The sequence below is a fragment of the Equus asinus genome, chromosome X, assembly GCF_041296235.1.
Source record: "Equus asinus isolate D_3611 breed Donkey chromosome X, EquAss-T2T_v2, whole genome shotgun sequence".
In the NCBI taxonomy this organism is placed as follows: Eukaryota; Metazoa; Chordata; class Mammalia; order Perissodactyla; family Equidae; genus Equus; species Equus asinus.
This window is the reverse complement of record NC_091820.1, coordinates 47,756,061-47,777,318: the sequence shown is the minus strand read 5'-3', so window position 1 is coordinate 47,777,318 and position 21,258 is coordinate 47,756,061. Positions and strand designations below refer to the sequence as shown.

The 21,258-nt window shown below is 42.3% G+C and overlaps 1 protein-coding gene across 2 annotated transcripts in view; it reads right to left on the bottom strand.

Annotated features, from left to right (window-relative positions):
• SRPX (sushi repeat containing protein X-linked) overlaps nucleotides 1-21,258 on the bottom strand; it is a 92,943-nt gene that overhangs the window by 34,524 nt on the left and 37,161 nt on the right. The window contains exons 2-4 of one of the 2 annotated variants that reach the window (XM_014853051.3): nucleotides 11,025-11,084; nucleotides 5,725-5,916; nucleotides 4,060-4,236 (exon numbers count right to left, since the gene is read on the bottom strand). In XM_014853051.3, coding sequence (XP_014708537.1) covers nucleotides 4,060-4,236; nucleotides 5,725-5,916; nucleotides 11,025-11,084 — 429 coding nt within the window. The remainder of the gene's footprint in view (nucleotides 1-4,059; nucleotides 4,237-5,724; nucleotides 5,917-11,024; nucleotides 11,085-21,258) is intronic. The other variant, XM_014853052.3, reaches the window with a different exon arrangement.

The window sequence follows — 21,258 nt, the reverse complement described above, 5'->3', positions numbered from 1 at the left end:
AAAGTTTATTTTTTTTATATCAATGGAAGTTGTGGCTCTTTAAATATCTTACCCTTCTTCAATTTACAGTATGCTTTTTCTCCTCCATTGACTTATTTCTATCTATGTCTGTTTCAGAAATAACCATGGATTTGAGTCCACTGCCAGAGTGTGGTCTGTATAAGAGAATTAATTTTAACTTGTGGCACTTTCAAATTAGCCAGACCACAGAACTGACCACCTCAGAGTCAAAAGTAAGCCCAGTGTTCTCTCTTTCCTCCGGGTCTGGAAGAGAACTGGGACAATTTTCTCAGCACTCAGCACAGCTCTGGCCAAGATGCACCATTCAAGGTTATGTGGAAATCTCGGAACTACTCAGCCACCATGTGTCAGCTCCTTAAATAGGCTGAGGCTCTAAGTTATGCTCAAGGGCCCCGTAGCCCTGCCAACACACACAGTTATTAAACTAATTTAATATATTGAAATACGAAAGAGTCAATGACATCCCTGGAGTAAAATGCACTGGATACAAATTCTAGCTTATCTGTCACCAAAATCGAAGAAAGAATTGCCCGCTTGCTTTGTCTATTTCTCTCTTTTTCCTGGGGGCTCTATGCTCTCTTGTGGCTCACTGGTCCCCTTTTTGCCACTCCCACTTAAATGCATGCACAACTCCCCGCCCCTAAATATGCCTAAACCTTGTCCTGGCAAACTCTAAGATAGATCCCTTGAAATTGGGGTTCATTTCTTAGTTCTTTCTTTCTCCCTCTGGAAAGGTTCCAGGCCCATCTGGTCCAGCTTCAGACATGCTTGTTGCTTTTTGAGAACAATCAGCATTTTCTTTCCACTGTTGCACACAATCTGGACATCTGGACAGTATGATCCCTAGAGAACTCTTTGCCAATGCTTGCTTAGCAGAAAGATTTTTCAGCATCTCCTCTCCTCCCCTCCCCTCTGCCCCCTCCAATGTGTGGTAAAAGAGATTCAAAAATTTGGGGGGTTGTTTTGAAGAGCTAGCTTGCACATACCAAGTCACAGAGGGGATAATGAACGCATTATCTGTGAGGGGCCCTTCTGACCTGAGCATCTGGCCTTAGGTCCTTCAAGAGGAGCATGTCCAGAGTTCACAGCCTCAGCACCATTCTACCTGCACCAGTTGATGAGGACTGCTCTTCAGTCTTCTTTTCACTGAGAACTACAATGATTCAGGGGGAAATATCTCAAACCTTGGGAAATGGTTGCTGTGCCAAATACTCTGTTGGTGCTGTTTTTCTATAATCTCCCCTTTACCACCGGGACTAATAGTGTCAAAATTACATTTCCCAGACTTCTTTTGCCAGCGGGGTGCCAGATAGATTTGCCAAGAGGCACTCTCATGAGAATAGAAGGCAGGAAGAAGGTGGACACCATTATGCTTCTAGTCGGAGCTTCATGGGGAGGGCTTCCTGGGCTTCTGAAATATCAACAGGAGTGTGGGCTCCTGACTTCATTTACAGATGTGTCAGGATCACAGGTGGGCTTATGGACTTTGGGTAACACTACTATCCCACTTTTGCTCCTCCAGCCCTTGGTTGGCATGGCTTTCCGCTCTAACTAATCTCCGGTAACAGTGTTTTTCCTCTAGCTCTTCCTATGTTTTTGTAACCATTACCCTGCATCAAATTCCCCTCTGTTTGAAATACCTAGACTGGTTTCTGTTTTCCCAAATACTGACCAATACAAACTCCTATCTAACTCCTAGGAAAAAAGAAGCCCAGGATAAATCTGAGTCAGTCATCTGGGTAATTATTTGGACCTGTTGCTCTCATCAAATGGATACAAGGTAAGGTCCAGGCTGTGACTCTGATATAAAACTCAGAAGGGTTTTGATCACATCTTGGGCCAGGTCCCTTGGCTATAGGCCATTAACCACATAACTGTAGAGTGAGAATGGTTGGTGCTGCTAGAGAAGACGGTGAACAGTGGTGCCATCATGAAAACACCACTGGGACTGAGGCCAGCGAAGTTGTTGCACATCCGACCCCAGAGGGTAGCAACCAATTTCAGTCTTAATCCTGAAGTATCTGTCCCAGACACTGAGCAATCAGGAAGGAATACTGAGGGGGCAGGGGTAAAGCACATTAGCAGACTGAGCTGAACAGTTTTCTGGAGGATGGGCAGATCCCAGCAGGACAGGAGCCAGGCTTCCAAGGCCAGCTGCCTTAGCACCTCAGTGCCAGAGCTCTCCCTGGATTCAGGGACTTTGGGCCTGAAAGCCTGGAAACATAGGCTTGGCTCTATGCAACCTTGAGCATAGACCTCTGAGGCCTCATCTGTAGAATGAGGGATTGGACTAGAATGCTCTGTAAGGGTGAGTCCTGGAAGCCCTAACAGTTTATGAGTAAATGATCCCCTGGGACAGGTTTCTCAACGACTTGGGGGAGCTTCAGAAAAATACCAGGGCCCCAGAGATTCAGATTTAAATGGCAGCCCAAGTTGAAAACCACTGTCCTAGAGCAGTCTGCCTCAACATCTAAAGGGCATAGGAATCCCCTGGAGATCTTCTTAAAATTTAGATTTTGGTCTGCCAGGTTTGGGATGGGTCCCAAGATTCCACATTTCTAAGAAGCTTCCTGCTGGTGCTAATGCTGCTGATCAGAGGGCACTATTTTGAGTAGAAAGGTACTAAACTTCTTCCCAGATTTGATCTTCTAAGGCAGGTTCTCAAACTTTAGAGCATCAGAATCCCCTGGAGGGCCTGGAAATGCAGATTGCTAGGCCCCACCCCAGAGTTTCTAATACCGCTGGTCTGGAGCGGGGCTGGGATCAAGTTCTCAGGTGATGCTGATGCTGCTGGTCAGGGGACCACACTGAGATCCGCTGCCCTCAGACAATGGTCCTGGATCTTAGCTGCACATCAAAACCACCTGGGAAGTTTTTATAATGCCACTTGCCTCCTCCAGCTGTCCTACATCAGGCTAACTGAGTCACAATCTCTAGGGCAGGACCAAGGCACGGCTAGGTTTAAAAGGCACTCAGGTGATTCTAGGGAGCAGCCAGGGTGGGGAGCCACTGCCACCAGGCCAGTGCTTCTCAGTATGGGGGGGTGATTTTTCTTCTTACTCTCCTCCTCCCTCCAGGAGACATTTGACAATGTCTGGAGACGTTTTTGGTTGTCACAACTTGGGGAGGCGGAGATGTTACTGGAATCTAGTGGGTAAAAGCCAAGAATCTGCTAAGCATCCTACAGTGTAAAGGACAGGACCTCACAACAAATAATTATGTGGCCCCAAATGTCTACTGTGCCGAGGTTCGGAACCCTTGCCTTAGAGCACGGTCTGGCACAATCCCAGGCCCCACCCCAGGCCTGCTGTATTAGAATCTGCATTTTTAACATGATTCCCAGGCTCGAGGAGCACCGCCTTAGATCAGTGGCTCTCTCTTTAAGCACTTCAGAATGCCCTGGAGGGCTCATTAGAGCACAAAGTGCTGCGCCCCACTCCCAGAGTTTCGGATTCAGCAGGTCTGAGGGGGTGGGGAGGCACAATTTGCATTTCTAAAGAGTTCCCAGGTGATGCTGCTGCTGCTGCTCCCAGGACCACACAGTAAGAACCATTGCTCAACAAACTAAGAGCAAGGTGAAATATCCAAATCCCTTCCAGCTTAGCAAACTGAGCGCTTGCTGACTACCAGAGTCCACGAAAAAGGAACTACATCTGTGGGCTGAAAGCCACCTAGATGCTCTCTGCAGGACTGTCCTGCAAATGTCAGCAACTGGCCCATGCTACAGGGCAGATCCCTGAACTAAAGCAGCGGGAACATGCCCTACCCCTGCCAGCCTGCAGCTGCCTCAATAACAAGCAAGCCATGAAAGAGACAAACATCAGATGAAAGTCATCAGCTGTGAAGTCAGCTCTAGGATAGAGACAGGTTAGGTCTGGGCCGAGCCAGAGGACTAGGGATGAAGAGAGCTACTGAAAGCAAAGCTGGGTGCCTATGCTTTACACACGGGATGCCGATGCTTCCTTGAAAATCCACTGTATGAACACCCCCTGCTCTTTCCAAAGTTTGTGCCTCCTGAAGGCTGTGATATTTTCTTACCAACACAGGAGGCTGGTTGGCCACTCCAGGCCTTGTTGTCCATACACGTGACCGTCCGCTCCCCTTTCAGTGTGTATCCTGGTGAGCAATAGTACTCACACCGGGAGTTAAAGTAGGCACCATCTACACACTTGAACCCTCCGTTTGCCGGCATGGCAAGGGTAGGACATCGCTTTTCTGAAAAAGAGAAAACCAGATATTCAGCATTTCTTAGTTTTTGTCCCTAGAGTTTCAGAGTCCAGAAACTCTGAAAGCATAGGGTGAAAAGTTCATTGAAATATAATGGATAGAATTAGAGAAACAATGGATGGTTGCACATCACACAGAAGGGACACAAAGTTTCACATCAGACTGGCTTGGGTTGGCATCCCAGCTAAGCCGCTGTCTTAGGCTGAGTTCCTCAGAAGAAGACCTTGAGACAAGGATTTGTGTTCAAGTGATTTATAAGAAAGTGCTCCCAGGGGCGACCAGTTAGGGGCGGGGGAAGCAACACAGAGAAAGGGAGGAAACCGGACAAGGTGGGATCTCAGGCAAAGTCAGCCTCAGCCTCCTCCCACAAGGGAGCTCTGGAGCATGAATGACACCGGTCCATCCCGCCTCCAGGCGAGGAAGCTGGGCTTTCATTAATCCTTTACCACTCAGTATGGGGGTAGCTACAGGCTGCCCGTGGGGATGCTGTCCCTGTCAGAATAAAGAGAGCAGTCCCCTGAAGGAGCAGGGCCTCTGCTTCCTCTGAAGAAGATCGAAGGTGCAAGTCATTAAGAGTAAAGCACTCAGAAGCTGGGAGATGGACACAGAGAACTGGTAAAGGGCATCCAGGGAGATCTGAGTGAAGCACCGCAAGTGCCCACTATAGACACTCAGTTGCATAGTCTGCATAGGCTGGATCACATGGCTACAGCCCTGAGCCTCGGTTTCCCCAAAAATAAAGTTAAAGTAATGGCACCCATATCCATAGCACTGTTGCAAAAATTGAATGTATGAAATGCTTGGCACACAATAGGTGCTCAATAAATGGTGGCTGTTTTGAATAACAATGGCATCTAAAAAGTGCTTCAACAGTGCTGTACCACTTGCAATTTCCCAAATGAGATGTGACTTTTCATGAAGCTAAAAGTCAGCCCCTGAAATGCTCTTCCAGTCTTCTCCCCTGGGGCATGCTCCCTTTCCTGGAATAAGCATCACTCTTCAGTGACTCTCCCGGTCTCCCCAAGCCCACTCCTTGGGAGAACACTTCTTGCCTCCGCTACCATGAGTCCCTAACTTAGCACCATTCATGTACTCATTCCACTGTTTACATCTCTGCCCTGCTGTCTCTGATGCTATCCTGTGATGCCTTTGACGGCACAGCCTGTGTGTGTCCTATTTGTTTCTACATCCCAACACCTTTTCAGGGTCCAGCACTTACTGAACAAACATTAACCGCTGGCTTAACAAAACCTCTGTTCTCTTTCCCTTTCCTAAATAGCCGATCACACCCGTCTGTCTGTCTGAAAGGTGTCATCTCACTTTCGCCATACCTTAGAAACCCACTGACTTCTGCTCACAAGAGGAGTTTTTCTCATCAAAGACCACAGAATGTTCAGTAAAAAGCCCTGATCTCAGAGCAAAAGAACTTTGGCTCTGATTGGCCCTGGGGACCCCACCTGGGGCTGGACTACTCACGTTTGCAGATGACCTTGTCGGACCACCGTTTGTTTGACTGGCAGACCAGCTGGGAAGAGCCATGCAGTTCGTAGCCCTTCCGGCAGCGAATGTCACACCTGGTTCCCAGGGCTGTTTTGTAGTATCCTCCTGGAGGGGCCCTGCAGTACACATCCCCGTACTTCACCTTGATGGGGGAGCACCACGGGGTGTCTACAGGCAGGAGAAACAAAGGAGGGAAGAAATAGGAAGTGACATCTTCAGAAAATGTGTCTCCTCACTCTTGAAGTCCCTGGCTGGCTGCATTCAGGATTTTGGACCTCCAAATAGTGCCCCATGTCTCTTAAGGTGTCTCTGGATAGGGAGGTTATGATCACAGGACTAGGTGTTAGACATATCTGAATATGGACAGCGTTCCTCCATTACTAGCTGTGTGATCTTGGACAAGTTACTTAACATCTCTGAGTTAATACCTATACCTATGTCATAGGACTCTTATAAGGACTAAAAAAATATAACGCATATCAAGCACCTAGCACAGTGCCTAGCACACAGTAAACATTCAATAAATGCTTGTTCTTTTTAGTATTTTCCTTAACTAGATACATAATTCTCTTGAGGGCAATTGATATCATTGTGAACTCTAACCCCAACCATCCATACATAGTGGCAGAGGAATCAATAATTGGTTAATTTAGATTTTTTTCCAAGTCTGTATGCATATTCTCCATAAAAACCCCCAGTACTATTTTAATTAATGTGAATGGAGCTACAATTTCAAGGTTTTGGCCTCAGGATATAATTTTGGCTTAAAGTCACAGAACAGTTGCTCCCCAGAGGGAAGCAACGTCCCTTTGCTGATGTCCCCAGTTGTGCTCCATTTAGGTACGAGAGTGACATCCTTCCCAAATGGCAAAGTTCCAGAGTGTTTCGATTTTGGACTTGCAGTTGCCCAGAGCACAGCTAGGATGACACTAGGATCAGAACCACTCCCCTGAGCCTTTGGAAGGTGCTCTCTGAAAGCCATAAAATCATTAGGGCAAGACTAGCTCCTCAGTGGGGAAGTTCCCATGGTGGCCACTGCACAATCGATGGGAACCAGTGACAAGCTCCCTCAAGCCTGCTGGCTCAATGCCATGAACAGGAGCCCCCTCCCTCCAGCTGCCTGGCTCCTGGCTCCACCCCAGCACCTGAGCTGTCAGTGAGTGGGGTTCGTGCGCCATCATGCGGCCAGGAAGGGGGACAGACCTTGTTTGACTTTCCCAGGAATTCTCTTCTGAGAATGTTTCTGACTGCTTCTCAGCCACCAAAACCAACAGTCACGTCCAGGCCTTGTGCACAGGCTGCTTTTCGATTTTGTGCCTTCATGTCTCCTTTGGCTAATCTTTCATCACGTAATGTTTTGCAGACAGCTGCAAGTGGGTCCTAAAGACAGGACTCCAGCAGCATTCCCTGGACTTTCTGGGTAAAAGTGATGTCCTGAGGGCTTAGCCTAGAGCTGATTCAATTCGACCACGTGGATACAGATTTGCAGGAGCTTACACCAGGCGTACAGACTTTCCTTCAACAAAGTTTCCTTCCTCTGGGGTTTACACATAGACTCTGTATGTGCTAACATTTTTAAATGAGAAAAATCTGGACCCCGAAGTAAAGTACAAAACAGTATGCGTACATGTCTCCATTATTTCTCCTAAGTATAAAATAATTCCTGAACCAATTTTAAATGGTTTAGTTCTTTCCATGGTGATGGCTCCAGGTACGCCATGAAACTAGATTTCAAGATCTCAGGTAAATGAGAAGCCCTTGGGATATGTTTGTTTCTCACTGTCAAGCTGTGGATATTTCTTCTATAATCAAAAGTCCTTAAGCTGAATTCTGGAAAAATCCATAGATGCTGACCACTCAAATAAAACTGAGATTTGGAACGTACTGGCTTCTGTGACTACTAAGTGAGGTCTATTTCTCTCGCCCTCTCTCTTTCTGCCTTTCTTTTCCAACTGTGATAGGAAAGACCACTTAAAAGAAACTCCAAAATGCACTTAGTGTTTTTAATCTCAAAGAAGCACTTTTGATAGTTTGCCAGAGGACTTTCATGGTGTTATATCCTAAAAACTGTCGCTTTACCTCTTTATCATCCTTTCCCTCCTTCCCCCTAACTTCCCCACGGCCTCACTTCCTCTTAGTTTCCCTGCCTGCCCTGTTCCCCTTCTAGACTGCAATGGTTCTGCACTTGCCCATCTCTAGCCTTCTTCTTCTCTTGCCAATGGGGCCCCCTTTACCGCCTCTTTTCCCACCATCTCACAGGCCAAACTGTGGAAGCCTTGACTGAGAATTGGGCTCCAGAGAGACAAAATGAAATACCTATGGGAGGTGGGGGAAGGGTGATGAGGTGGGAGCGAATATAGGAGACCCAGCAGGGGGGATGATGAAAACATAGTGAGCTAGTGGAGTATGGTGGATACAATATTGGGCAAAGAGTCAAGAGGGCTAGCACACATTCTAACTCTGACTACCACCTCCATCTCCCGCACAATTCACTAAATTTTTCAGGGAACCAGATTCCTTATCTATAAGAGACAGGACAGGATTAAATTATTTTCAAAGTCCCATCTAGCTTTAAAGTTGTATGATTCAAACTCTGTTTTATTCCTCTCCACTCCCCATCTCATACCCACGCCCACCTCCTACTCCTTCTTCTGACTGTTAACTGAGTAGTCTTCTCTTGTAACCCTTGCAGCTGAAGGCAAATCCTTTTTGCATTCTGGGTCCTGCTCACAATTCCACTAATGTACAAACTAGAAGAATGTCCGATTCTTCACTTGTCTTTCACTCAAGTGGTGAAAACACTCACATCCTCCAGCTCCTGGACTTTGGCATGAGTTTAGGAGGCACACGATTTTAGAGTAAACTAATATGAGGCAGGATACCTGCAATTCTTAGCACACGCGTTACTGTTGTCTTTTCCACAAATGCACCCAAATATTTAAGGCTAGTAGGTACATTAAAGAATGACCTGCATACACATGTCACAAATTCACATATTTCAATCCAACAGGCAATTAGCAGATGTTGCCCCATATTCTGAGTCTTCAAATCTTCCTAGCAGTGCTGGCTGCACATCCAAAAGCTGTGCTGTTGTCAACGTGTGGAAAAAAGCCTTGTTTTCATTTTTTCGCAAATGGAATGTTTTTAGATTACTTTCCAAGACAAAACTTTGGAAGATATTTTGACAGCCTGGCAGCCCTGCAGCGATAGTAATTAAAACGTTGAGTGAGTGACTTGAATTTGAAGTGCATACAAGCACCATGAGTTAAAGGGAATTAGCAAAACTTTGAACGTAGAGGTTTAGAGAAAGGAAGCTCTTATGCTGCCTCAATTAAGACAGGGTTTGTTTAGGGAGAAATCTAAATCAATTATTCAGGAAAGCTTTCCCATTCCCCTGGGCCAGTGTGGTAAGCATTCCAGTTAACTGGAGTTCCTGGGGTAGGCTCGATCATGAAGCAGACTCATAAGGAGCCACAAGGGAACTCTGGACATTGAGTTAAAACATCTGGATTTCAGACCCAAATGTAATATAATGTTCGCTAGCTGTGTGACTCTGCATAAGTCACTTAAACCCTCTCTAATCTGCGGTTCCTTCACCTGTAAATTAGGAAAAACAACATATCTCTACATGCCTTCCGCCTTCCCTCAATTAGTGTGAAGATGTGATGGCATTCCAAGTAAAAGACTCAAAAGCAATGTTTGCCTCATTCTGAGAACACAATAAATGTTGGTTAAATTTCACTTTCTTCTTTTACTTAAATTTAATTTAATTGGAAAACACTTATTGAGTATATACTCTGTGCCAGACACTGTGCAGGGGCCTGAGGATCTAGAGCTAAGCCCCCAGTTAACAATGGTTTGCCTCTAAGTTTTAAAACGAAAAAATTGAAAATGAAAACAATTTCCTAACAAGTATTTATTCTTAAACATTCAGGGCAAGCTCTAGGGCAGGCACAAATTTTGGCCATCTGGTCTACCTTCTACACGTGTGACACTGCGAGGTAAGAATGGACACTGGGAAAAATGATCTGAGAGCTCTCGACAACCCCTAGTGTACATGTGCACACGTGTGTTTTAGGAAGATCTTTCAACAAGGGACTCAAAGAACCTAAAAATGTTTTAGAACCCTCAATTCATTAAGAAGTGTTAGGAATCAGAACACCTCCTTACCCCAAACATCTAATTAATAAGTTTGTGCTTTGCTTGATTGGTTATTTCTGAGACAATAATATAGAAGCTGTGGATAGGACTGAGTATGTGCATTCACAGGTCATAAGCAAATGTGCAATATGGTAGGAAACACACCTGGACATAGGCACCAGTCATTATATTAGAAAGACTATTCACTTGTGTGGAAAACGACTGAAAGACTCTGTCCAACCAAAGGCTGACCAGTACTCCCTGATTCTCCTAGAACTTCGATGTATCACAACAGAGCAAGGCAGCGTCGTCTTGACAGAATGCGGGCAAATTTACTGGGCAAAGTGCCACAATGAACCTTTATTAACCATTTTTATAAAGATTATTCCTTCACTGTAAAAGGAACCAGATTCGGAGAGAAATAATCTAAATTTACCTTCACTTTTCCCAGGGCTTCCTAAGCTTCAGAAAAATGCCTTCCCAGTAGAAATATTTGTGGACATACTTACCTGAGCCTGAATAGAAGGTCCTTGATTAGGCTTTTTATACCTGCTGGGGGGATGGGTTGCTGGAAATGTGTAGAGATGAAGTTCTTTACCATTAGATTAAAGTTTCATTTGGCAACACAGTTTACTCATTATTTCAGGAGCCAAGCTAGACTCAGAAAGAGCATAATGAAATGAGCTTATGAAAATCAAGTTTTCTCATTCCCCATTCATCTCACTACATTAGCAGCACTGGGTCCAGATCTGACCTTGGGTAGTTGACTCTGGACGATTCTGGCTGTAATGTATGAATCAGGCAGAACTCATGGCTTGATTTTCACTTTCATCAGCTAGAGCTTGGCTATGCAGAAGTAAGGACAGTCAAGAAACTTATGAGAATAAAATGACCACTGGGGTGCTAAAGGACAGCACTTCAGGGATTTCCAGATGCTTTTTGTTTTCTTTCTTTCATTGTTCTTTATTTTTTCTTAATGGGAGCATATGCATATTAATTTTTAATTTTTTTTCTGGAGAGATAATAGAACTTAAATGCATTGTCTGGTCACTTTATTATAGTCTGCTCTGCAGGGCAAAAAGGAAAGTTTTCCTGGCATCAGCAGGTCCTCATTAGCACATAAGCAAAGCATTCACCTTCATATCTAGTGTGTGAATACCCGACTTCATCGTCTTCTAGCGGTGACTCTCCAGATCCTACAATAAAAAAGAACAGAAACTGCAGAAAGAAAAGCCACATGATATGAACGAATATTTCGAAGCATTGCTTTGCCATAGTCCATGCAAGAGGGGCTATTAGAACGCAGAGCCAAGAGGGAAAGCTTCTATGGCCATTCATGAAGGGACGGCATCTCTCAGAGTGAACCTGGCTGGGTTGAGATTGCCCGAGTCAATCAAAAGAAGCCTCAAACTGTTTTGGATCACCACGTGCCAAGTGAAACTCTGGACTCGGACAGAAAGAACGCCAACTTCACTCTGAGGAGACGCCAATGTATATGAATCTCATGCCAGGGAAGATGCAGTAAAATGTGTGTGACTCATAGATACAAAGAACAAACTGGTGGTGGCCAGAGGGGAGGCAGCTGGGGGATGAGTAAAATAGGTGAAGGGGATTAAGAGGTATGAACTTCCAGTTATAAAATAAATCACAGGGATGTAACGTACAGCATAGGGAATTTAGTCAATCATCTTGTAATAACTTTGTATGGCGACACATGGTTACTAGACTTCTTGTGGTGATCATTTTGTAATGCACAGAAATGTCAAATCACTGTTGTACACCTGAAATGATACAGTATTGCATGCCAACTATACTTTAATTAAAAAAGAAGTGTGTGCGGGGGCTGGCCCCGTGGCCGAGTGGTTAAGTTCGCGCGCTCCGCTGCAGGCGGCCCAGTGTTTCGTTGGTTCGAATCCTGGGCGCGGACACGGTGCTGCTCATCAGGCCACGCTGAGGCGGCACCCCACATGCCACAACTAGAAGGACCCACAACGAAGAATATACAACTATGTACTGGGGGGCTTTGGGGAGAAAAAGGAAAAAAATAAAATCTTTAAAAAAAAAAAAAAAGAAGTGTGTGACTCATATATGGACCATAGTGTCTCCGGCAGTCCAAGAAAACCCAGTAGAACTGGGTGTTTATGGTACCTGAAAATCAGTCCATCTTGGGAAATGAATTTGGGTGAAGAATGAGGAGGCAAATCAAATGTCTTATCTCAATGACAGAAGAAAGACAAAGCTGCTTTGGTATATTTGTGGGAAATGAGGACAGTAATCAAGATCTGGATGTTTATTCAGAACCTCTCACCAAGGCATGGCTAAAGTAAAATTTCTTTTTTTTTTTTTTTAAAAGATTGGCACCTAAGCGAATGTCTGTTGCCAATATTCTTGTTTTTTCTTCTCCCCAAAGCTCCCCAGTACATAATTGTATATTCTAGTTGTAGGTCCTTCTAGTTATGCTATGTGGGATGCCGCCTCAACATGGCCTGATGAACAGTGCTATGTCCACGCCCAGGATCTGAACTGGCAAAACCCTGGGCCACCATAGTGGAGCACGTGAACTTAACCACTCAGCCACGGGCCGGCCCCCCTAAAGTAAAATTTCTTGATGAGTCTTGCTACCCTTGAAAACCACAGCCTCAGAGAAAAAGTCTGTATTTAACTTTAAATTTTAAACTCATTTGGAAGTTAGAATTGAATCATTTTTAGAATATTAAATATTGAATTCCAGTAAATAGTAGATCTTTAATTTTTGAAGTGGTACCAGGCCCCAAACTTCAAAACAGTAATCTTGAATTTAGAGATCTTTCCCTCTAGATTTCCTAGTCTGGTCACTGACGGTTGAGTTAGCACCACCCAGTCACACATTTACCTACAGGGACCTGCAACCATAACAGACAAGGACACTCTCTAGTAAGAGGTTATTCAAATCTCCGTACAGGATAAGCAAATGAGTAATGGTCCCTGCTCCACTTGTATTCCGGATGAGAGATGGTGAGTGTGGAAATTGAAAGAGGGGAGGTGATGAAGGCCGAACCATGTCCATTTGGAAAGGACCCCCCAACTAGAGAAGCTTTGCTCCAGTCTTTTCACCTGGTCTCTGGCCACCAATACAGGTAAAAAAATTACGCAAGCTGTTCATTATTTCATATCAAAAAGTGAGCACGGAAACCAGAATTAGCTTTCAGGAAAGCAACCTAGCAACATGAATCAAAAGCTTATGTTCAAACCCCTTGATCTAGTCATTCCACTTCCGGGAAACTATCCCCAAGAAATAATATTAAATATAGAAAAGAAACTTACACAAAGATTTCTTTGCAGTGTCATTTATAATAGCAAAAGACTATAAACAGACCAAATAGTTGATATTATAGTTAAATAAACCGTAGTTCATTCCTTGGTTATAATGTAGCCATTAAAAAAATGTTTATAACAAGATACAATAGCAGGGAAAAAAAGCTTTTTATAACATTAAGTGAAAAATGTGCTATAACAAAATTATATAAATGGTGTGATTTATAACAATGTAAAACAATCAAATTCAAAATAAACATTGCATATAAAAGAGTCTTTGATAATTGGATGTTTTTCTTCTTCCTTCTCTTCTAAATTTTCTACTATAAACATGTATTACGTTCATAATGGAAAATAAACTTTATTATGCATCTAATTCAAAGAAGCTTAGTTTCCAAAATACATTTTGAATATATTAGAAATATTAGAAATGTCTACTGTCCCTCCCCTCCCACGCTGTCCCCCGTTCCTTTCCATATTCAGAGTCCAAGTGGAATTCCTCTAAGACTTGTTGGATTCTCCAACTCCATTTGGCACATTTCCTTCTTTTCTTTTCCTTCCTTCCTCCCTCCCTCCCTTCCCTTCTATTATTTTATTAAGGTCACATTAGTTTATAACATTGTGTAATTTCAGGTGTACACCGTATTTTGGCTTCTGTATAGACTGCATCATGTTCACCACCAGAAGTCCAGTTTCCACCTGTCACCATACATATGTGCCCCTTTACCCTTTCACCCTCCTCTCACCCCCTTACCCTCTGGTGACCACCAATCTGTTCTTCATATCTATGTGTTTGTTTGTTTGCTTATCTTCCGCATGAGTGAAATCATACGGTATTTGTCTTTCTCTCTCTGACTTATTTCACTTAGCATAATACCCTCAAGGTCCCATCCATGTTGTCACAAATGGCACAATTTCATCTTTTCTGTGGCTGAGTAGTATTCCATTGTATATATATCCCACATCTTCTTTATCTATTTATCAGTTAATGGGCACTTAGGTTGTTTCCAAGTCTTGGCTATTGTGAATAATGCTACAATGAACTCAGGGGTGCATTTATCTTTTTGAATTACTGTTTTCATATTCTTTGGTTAAATACTCAGAAGCAGAATAGCTGGATCATATGGTAGTTCTATTTTTAGTTTTTTGAGGAATCTCCATGCTGTTTTCCATAGTGGCTGCACCAGTTTGCATTCCCACCAGCAGTGTACAAGGGTTCCCTTCTCTCCACATCCCCTCCAACCCTTGTTATTTATTGTCTTTTTAATAGTAGCCATGGGTGTGAGGTGATATCTCATTGGAGTTTTGATTTGCATTTCCCTAAGAATTAGGGATAGGGCACATTTCTGGGAGTCAAGAGATCCGTCTCTATTAAGAGCACTTCCCTCTTCCCCGGAGTCATCCTGGCCTGCATATAATCTATGTAGGCAGTGAGAGGCTCTGGGTTTATTCCTGATTCTAAGCTTCTAAGCAAAGAAGACAACTGTCACAGTTTGGTTCACTGGGAAGTAGATTTGGAGATGGAATTTAGTGCACAGCATGTTTATTAGGGATCAACACCTGGGAAAGGGATAAGAAGGAAGCGGGTTTGGACAGAGGGAGAAGTTGAGCTTTGATGTGAGCCTATGACAGCCTCTCATGTTGGGCTGAAATGGCTGTGCCTTTATATCTCTGCCTCAACTAGCCATTGGATACGGCCCATCTTGGGAAGGATGTGTGAACTTAGGTGAAGTACTCCCAACACCTGAGGCAATCTCTGGAGGGGCTGAAAGCTGATGGCTGTCTGAGAACAACATTGCCTCCAGCTGAGACAATCAGTCCCTCCTTGAAGGAAGATCTAGTTGACGCATCTCCATGACCATCACAACAACACTCGCTTGTTGAGAAATAACTTGAGAGGTGTCAACTCATGAAGGGGGGACTCTCCATAGAGAAGGGAAGGGACTGAGATCTACTGGAGAGACAAGTGCACCTGGGGTGCACAGCCCTACTTTACCAGTACAACAGCATTCTAAATCACATTCATCACATACTGTTTATTATAGTGAAAGTTAAACATGTGGCAATAGGAAAATGAGCAAACAAATTATCTTATATCAACAAACTATTATATAGCCACTACTCAAGTTTGGAATGGGGAAATGTGTATGAAATATAGCTAAGGAAAAAGGCAGATACTGAAATCTATATACAAGATTAAGTACGAAACTGAATATATATATAAACACAATATTGACACTTGTACATGTCAAATTTGGAATATAAGGTGGGATTACTAATCTATGGGGACAAAAGGTCAACAAACATTCTAAGATTAATTGTCTGTGCATATAAAGAAAAATAAACTGAGTCCTATCTCACAGCATACCACAAAATTATTCCCAGATAGTTTATAGACCTAAATTTGAAAGCAAAAGTTTGAGGAAAAAAATGCAGAATATCCGCATGATCATGAGGCAGGGAAAGGCTATTAAACAAAACTCACAAACCATAACCCATAAAGGTGAATACTGCTACACTTCACTACACTAAAATGTAAAACTTCTGTGCAATCAAAGACACAAAATTTACAGACAACACGCAGACTGGGAGAAAATATTTGCAGTGTGTATAATACAGAATTACTATCCAGGACATAGAAAGAAAATAGTCCTACAGAAAAAAATGACAAACATAAACAGGTACTTTACAGAAAAATAACATGAACTTGAAGCAAATATCACAAAATGTTAATATGGAAGAATCTTCAACCTCACTAGTAATCAGGACAATACAAGATACCAATTCACTCAACAGATTGGCAAAAATTTAACTGGCCAGGGTGTTGTGATACAGGAACTCTTAAGTTCTGCTGGTGCAAGTACAGTTGGTATAAATAAGTTGGAGAGAAATTTTGCACTACATTAGAAACCACCCTTCAAATCAGCCATTCCACTTCTAGACATATGCCTACGGAACTCCTGCATAGTGCAAAAGTAGCCATGCTCTAGAATGTTCATTGCAGCACCGCCATTAGTAAAAACAACTATATAAAACCAGTACTAGAAGTAAATGGGGGTGTATTCAAACAACAGAAAGCTGTAAAAGTTCAAATGAGCGAACTCGATCTATATGAAACAAGGTAGAATCTCCAACATACAATGTATAGTGAAGAAAAGCAAGTAACATAGAGTGTGATATCAATTATATACAATTTAAAAATGCAGAAAATACTACATGTTTTCTATAGATATGCAGTAAACTTAGAATGAATTGGAAGATATACATCAACGTCATACTAGTGGTTTCCTCTGGACAGGGAGGAAGGAGAAGGAACTCAGAAATGCACACACAGGGGCTGTTGACACCTTACTTCTTACAAAAATAAAAGATCTGAAGCAAATGTGTAAATAGGTTAATATCAGTTGAATCTATAGTGTGAATACTTCCCTTGTATTTGAAAAACTTCGTTATTTTAAAAAGGAAGAGAGGAGGAGAGGAAAGGAAGAAGAAAAGAAAGAAATGGGGAAGGCAGCTGGAAGAACATCCCATAAGCCTCTGCGCTGGGGCAGTGGAATTAATGGGTGAAAATTCCCCCCTTTCTTCCACGCTTTGCAAGTTTTCTTCATTGAGCATATTATTACTCTAAAATTTTTAACAAAAACATATTAAATTACTGGTAGAGACTAAAAATGGTGGATTGTGGTATCCAATATTTATTATTCATTCCACACTATTGTAAGTCCTCACATCCCAAAGCCTTGTTACACGTCTAAAAGGACCACCATACAAACAAGCACAGGGCTGACTGTCAGAAACTGAGCTTCTATACTCTGGGTTTCGAGTTTTCTCCCTTTTCCCCTTCACCTGCACCCACGTACCTCCTACAATGAGCCTTGACTCCGCTTGTTGCCTCCAGGGATATGAGGGGTAAACTAAATGTGTTGTTAAACCACAAGTTCAACTTAAGACCACAAGCTCAACTCAAGTGTCATCTGAAAAGTGGTAGATGTTTGCCTGAAGAGAGGAAACCTCCAGGTTACACCATGAGAAAAGTTTTTATAATGAACCAAAAGGAGACATACAGATGGTTCGCATGACCACCCCTAATGTAGCACTCTCCCTAGCAGAGGTAAATAAAGCAGCCTTTCTCTTCCGCATTTGTTTCTTTGGATAGCTCACTCAAACCCAAAGCCAGGCATTCTCACTACTGCTTTCACTGAAATTAGAGCCTGCAAGGCAGACATTTCAGATTCTCTCCATTCGGAATTCTGGCGGAGGTTACTTTGATTAACAACTTGATGAGCAGCTCACTTATATTGGTCCATCCACCTCCACTTAGATCCCAACCCACTAATTATCTCTTTCCCCTGCATTGATAGGCAAAGAGCAAATGGCCTCTTCAGTAGTCCAATAACAAGCATGCCAAGGAAGAGCGTGCCCTGTAAAAGCAAGATGAAGAATCTATGTGCAGCAAAAGTTGCTAGTTGCCTGCCCAGCAGCCGCTCTCCTCTTTCTTCTTGCTAAAAGACCTCAAGTTGTGTCCAGCAGCAATGTGCCCTTCCCCAGGATATGGACCATGGTGACTCTAAGTCAGAAATTCCCCTCTGCCAATGATTGTTCCACGGGTAGGCATGAAACCCAGTATTAGCCAACGACAATAAAAAGAAGTCTGCTTTGGGGGGACGGGGCTTAGAGGAAAGATTTTCTCCCCGATAAAAGACAGAACTACACAAGGAGAAGACTCTTTTGCCCTTGTTTCTCCCTTCCTGCTTTGGAAGCTATTGTGTAGTGATGAATGACTGAAGCTATAGCAGCCATTTTGCAACCATGAGGTAGGATGTCTCAAGACTAGAGATTTTCAGTTGAGGATGGAAGAGTGGAAGGATAAAAAGAACTCAGGGTCTGTGATGACCTTACTGGGCTACTAAATCAAGCTTAGATATCTTACCTCCATGCTTCTTGTTAGGACAACAATAAATGTCCTTTCAATTTAAGTCACTGTGAGTAGCATTGTTTGTTACTTGCAGTTTGTTCCACCCAAACTGATACACAAATGAATGGGAAATTTACTGCCTTCTATTGATAGGAGATAAAAGAAGTGAAAAGAAAATAAATGGATATTTGCCACCTCCCCCTGAAAATTTCCAGTTTATATTCACCCTAAATTCATACCTCAACTTTAATTAAAGAAATGACCAGTCTACTCTATGGACATCCTGAAAGATACAATAAGATCAAAGACTGACTAACTTATGTTTAGCAAATTGTACGTACTAAAGCTTACTGAAGCAGCAAAGGAGATTCATACATACTGGGGGAAGATTTTCCACAGGGTTAAAAAGAAAGAAAGGAAGAAAAAGGGAGAGAGAGGTGGTGGGGGAGTGGAGAAGAGAGGGAGGTTTCCTAACAAACTCTTCTTTATTTACAAAAGGCCAACCCCTTTAGAATTCCGGTTAACTGAGGTTTTAGTATGACAACTATTAAGCAGTCCTCATATGGTTTGGATTACCACTCTCTGGAAAGAATGCTTCAGTGCTTCTTCCACACAAATACAAATTTCACATTGGCTCAGAAATCAGAAACTCAGTGCCATGGAGGATTCTGTCCCTCAGCCATACCTGGAGCCAATTCCATTTATAATTCTGCTCTCCTTGCAGAAACTTCATCTAATTCAACAGATTTTCAAAGAAATAGCCACTCCTTTTTTCCAAAGTTCAAAGAAGGGTCTTTCTGAATCCCACCCTCTCATTCTGAATGTCTAGTTAGATAACATCATTGAGGCACCAAACTCACTCTTAAGCAATATCTATTTATGTAGTAGAATGACATCAGGAATTTAGATTTTAGAAGGTTAGTAGAATGCTTCCATCACCTTAAAAGTTTTCTCATTTAAGGTGGGTAAGGGGGCAGGGAGGAAGCATTTGAGACTAATGGAAAACGTGGCCAATTTGCTAAAACTATATATTTCTTTATTGTGATACATGATCCAAATTGACAGATTTGTTGGTTCTGTGTTATATTTTTAGCTCAAAGGGTTGGGTTTATTTTTTAGTTATTTTGAAGACAGCTCTGCATTCTTAATATTTGGCAAGAAATTTTTGTTTTTCCCCTCATCATCATTATTCTAAATATAATTTTATTATTATCAGAAGTCATCGTATTTAATAGTAAACTGCATCAATTTTATACTGAAAGTCAATGGGAACATGAAATTCACTTTGTAGTAGATTCTTAACCTGAATCCCTGGCCTCATAGAGGATCAATGGAAGGGTTTTGGGGAGTCCATGAACCCCATGCAATTGGACATGACTTTTGGTACATGAATACAATTTCTTGGGGAAAAAGTTACTAATTTTCAGTAGATTTGAATAAGGGTCTGTGATCCAAAAAAACATTAAGAATTCTGATTTTACAGCATTCTGTATTATGAAGCATGGTAGAATATTTATTGAAAAAGTATGTAGTATCTCTTTGATATTTGACTCTTTTTAGTATGGGAGAGGGGAGACAAATATATTTTTAAAAAGGATACTTATTTTTATTAGATCTTCTTGTTTTTTTCTGGATTACTGCTGTCCAATGAAACTTTCGGCAATGATGGAAATGTTCTCTATCTGTGCTGTCCAACAGGGTAGCCACTAGCCACATGGGGTTATTAAACACTTGAAATACAGCTAGTACAACCGAGGAACTGAATGTTTTTATTTCATTTAATTTTAATTAATTTAAATTTAAATAGCCATATGTGGCTGGTAGCTACCATACTAGACAGCATAGGTCTAGCCTTAATTTTTTTAAAAAATTCTATGGAGCTAAATCATGTCTCTAAATTGCTCAGTGGTGAGAACCATGTCTAATTTTCTTTCTTTACCTGGCATATGATTCAGATTGGTAGTCAATAAACATTAGAAGAAAAAATTCTGCCTTTAAGTTTCTTATGAGGCATAAATCATGTGCCCTTATGCTCATATGTCTGGAATGGTTTTATCCTACTCACTACAGCTTCAGTAAATAAATTTGAACTGTGACAACACGAGAGATTTGGATGTTTAGAAAAAGGTATTTTTCACTATTGGAAGCCATAGGGTATTTATTTGTGGGAGCCATATGATTTAGTGTTAGCAAATGATTTGCCAAAGGAGTTACACTGCAGCTGCAATAAAGTGAAAAAGGACATTTGAATGGCTTCTGAACAAAGATTGAATTCAGGGCACTGCCAGGAAAACACAGTCTAAGGATGAAGCCAAGGACATGACTGTCAGATCCTTTGTTAAATCAAGGTCGTGCCTCAGAGTACCTTCAGTCATACAAAAGGTCCTTTAAAGAGATTAAGGATGTGTCTCACAGATCCTCTCAATCAAACAACAGAGAAGAGTTATGTCTACAAAATTTGTGCATGTGGCTTTTGTCTAACTCAGAGTGAACTCCAAGAAGATTCACAGGAAACCCACAAAGTTCTTAATGAGTTACAGATGCAGAAATATCACCAGCATGACTGAGGGGGACAGAGACATTATAGAATGAGGAGAGGCCTTTGAACTCCCAGAATTCTACTATCAGGAAGCAGGCTCACAGAGCTGCTTAGCTCTAAATAGGTGTTATCTTTCATGAAAAAGGAAAGAAAGCTCAGAGGGTGGAATTAAGAGCCCTGAGGGTAGAGTATAGAGCCATAAAGAATTCTTTCCAGACTGTGAGGCCTGAACAAGGAACAACCAAAAGTTAGCCAGCTAGATGTCAGAATTTCTGTGGAACAGTGACTCATTTGTGCCTCCCATTTAACCCCATTTTTAACAGAAATCTCTATATTAGTTATATTATGCCTATTCCACCACCGTAGGTTAGGTGCATGGGGAGCAGATAACTTATTGCTTTAGTTTTATGGGTCTACACATAGAGAAGAACTATATTCAATGAGTTACAGCTAAGGGAGTACACTTGATGAACCTCATCCTCATCTGGACCTGATTTAGATAGTGAGATTCTAGATTTTGAGCTGATGCTATAATGGGATGACACTTTTAGGGACCTTGGGACAGGGAAGTGTATTTTGCATGTGGAAAGCACATTAATCATTGGGTGCCAGAGGGTGGACT